At 41.6% G+C, this 2077-nt stretch overlaps 1 protein-coding gene across 1 annotated transcript; it reads right to left on the bottom strand.

Annotated features, from left to right (window-relative positions):
• Nucleotides 1-668: 668 nt before the first annotated feature.
• LOC125833328 (uncharacterized) lies at nt 669-1547 on the bottom strand. The gene is made up of 2 exons (XM_049512470.1): nt 1353-1547; nt 669-950 (listed from the first exon to the last, which is right to left on the bottom strand). Exons 1-2 carry the CDS (start codon nt 1545-1547, stop codon nt 669-671), a joined length of 477 nt encoding a protein of 158 aa, XP_049368427.1.
• Nucleotides 1548-2077: the final 530 nt, after the last annotated feature.

Here is a 2077-nt window from a genome sequence, read left to right as displayed (position 1 = left end):
CTGAAGCAGTATAGGATCACTATCTTGTTTTTCCTCAACTTCTATTACCAACAAGGATTCTGATCTATTATGTATCATCACACCACCATCTGATGTGTCCAAAAGACTAACTCCTAACTGAGCAAGCCGAAGAACATCTTTTATTAATTCCTTCCTTTCTTCCTCAACAGGTGTTACACTACCCTTAGAGATCATATTTCTGGTCTTAAGGAAAGAGATAAATCGACCTATAGGGACTGAGATACTACCCTTCCATTCTAAGACAAGCTCGTTTGGAAACTGAAACCGAACGATCCTAGTTCTACAATCGACTGAGGCATAACAGGAATGTAACCAATCCATGCCTAGAATGATATCAAAGCCTACCATTTCTAACTCTACAAGATCTGCTGAGATGACTTTCTGAGAAACTATGACAGAGAAATGTTTGTATACATGTATATCTATAACTGGGTCACCAACTGGAGTAGAGACTGAGAAGGGTTCTGAAACAGTTTCTGGACTAACACCTAAGATTACTGCTATAAAGGGAGTTACAAAAGAAAGAGTAGCACCTGGATCTAACAATGCAAAAACATCTAAAGAAAGACTTGTAACGTACCAGTGACCACATCAAGAGAATCTTCCTAGTCCTGGCGAGCCTAGAGAGCATAGAACATGTTCTGGTGCTAACCACTACCTGTACCAGATGACATATCCTGCTGAGTTGGGTGACCTATTGGTGTTGTTGGGACTGTAGACTGAGCCCAAGTACTTTTACCATCTTGACCCTGCCTGGTAGAAAGGTAATTCTTCACCCAGTGACCAGACTGACCACACCCAAAGCATCCTTCCTTGTCTGCAAGACACTCTCTCGGATGGTTCTTACTACACTTTGGACAATTTGGGTAGGTCTTATTTCCTGAAACACTCCCCTGAGACTTAGACCCCGGTGCCCTACTATACTGATCCTGTCAAAATTGTGAGTGATTTCCACCACCCAATTTCTGCTGAGAGTACTCATATTTCCCTATTCTAGCTTTATTGTTGTCCTTAGCCATTTATCTAAGCTTATCTCCCTCAACCTGCTGAGCATGAGTCATAAGCCTAGAGATATTCATATCTACTAACAACATAGACTTCTACACTCTGTCTTCGCCAAATTGGATACTCTAAACAAAAAGTTACTCATTTGTGCCCTTGGATCGACAACCATGTGTGGAGAAAACCTGGAGAGTTGGGTGAACTTAAGTCCGTACTCTTAGACTAACATGGAACCTTGCCTCAAATTATAAATCTTGTGCCATAGACTCCCTCAACTCTCATGGGAAGAACCTGTCCAGAAAAGCTCCATTAAAACACTCCCAAGTCACAGGAGTTGCACCCACACTCTTGTTTTCTTTCAACTGAGTAAACCAAATGTGAGCCACATCATTAAGCTGGTAAGATGCCAACTCTACCATATCATTACTAGTCACTTGCATCACTCCAAAGATTTTCCTAACCTTATCAATGAAGTTTTGTGGGTCCTCACCAACTTGCGACCCTAAAATTTCAGGTGGATTCATTCTAACAAAATCTCAAATTCTAGATGCCATTGATCCACCATTTATATTAGTAGGAGCTAGAACCTGCTGATTTTTCTGGTTGGCTACACTCTGAGCCAAAAGTTGGATAGCATTTCGAAACTTTGCATTTGAAACCTCATGGTCTGGGACTGGAGGAACTGTGTTTGCGTTGCGTGCATTAGCATTCTGTGGGTAAGCTCTACGAAGAGGCATGATCTGAAACGCATAACGATGGATTAGAACAAGAAAATTGGATCATACCTCACGCACGATAAGAGTAGCAAAGAAAGTGAAGTTTTCCTAAAACACTTCATAGCCTCCCTTTCATTAGATGTGGTGCACTTCACACCTATGAAAAGGACTCCACTTAGTGCGGCTTTCAAACATCCTAAGGCTCTTAAACCTAATGCTCTGATACCAAGTTTGTCACGCCCAAAGGATACCCCCTTGACGAAAATACAGGACCTAGGATCACGAGTGACCCCACGATACCCTGAGTTGGCATATCATAAGCAAACTATAATTAATAG

Source organism: Solanum verrucosum, unplaced genomic scaffold, assembly GCF_900185275.1.
Source record: "Solanum verrucosum unplaced genomic scaffold, falcon-dt-bn FXZP01000274.1, whole genome shotgun sequence".
Lineage (NCBI taxonomy): Eukaryota > Viridiplantae > Streptophyta > Magnoliopsida > Solanales > Solanaceae > Solanum > Solanum verrucosum.
The sequence above is the reverse complement of the archived record's forward strand: the minus strand, read 5'-3'. Positions and strand labels throughout refer to the sequence as shown.

Bases quoted from the DNA above. Each gene is read 5' to 3' on its own strand.
- LOC125833328 (XM_049512470.1), bottom strand. From the start codon at position 1,547: ATGAATCCACCTGAAATTTTAGGGTCGCAAGTTGGTGAGGACCCACAA. The intron at 951-1,352 runs GTGACTTGGGAG...CAATTTTGACAG, and splicing joins AGAGTGTGGGTGCAACTCCT to GATCAGTATAGTAGGGCACC.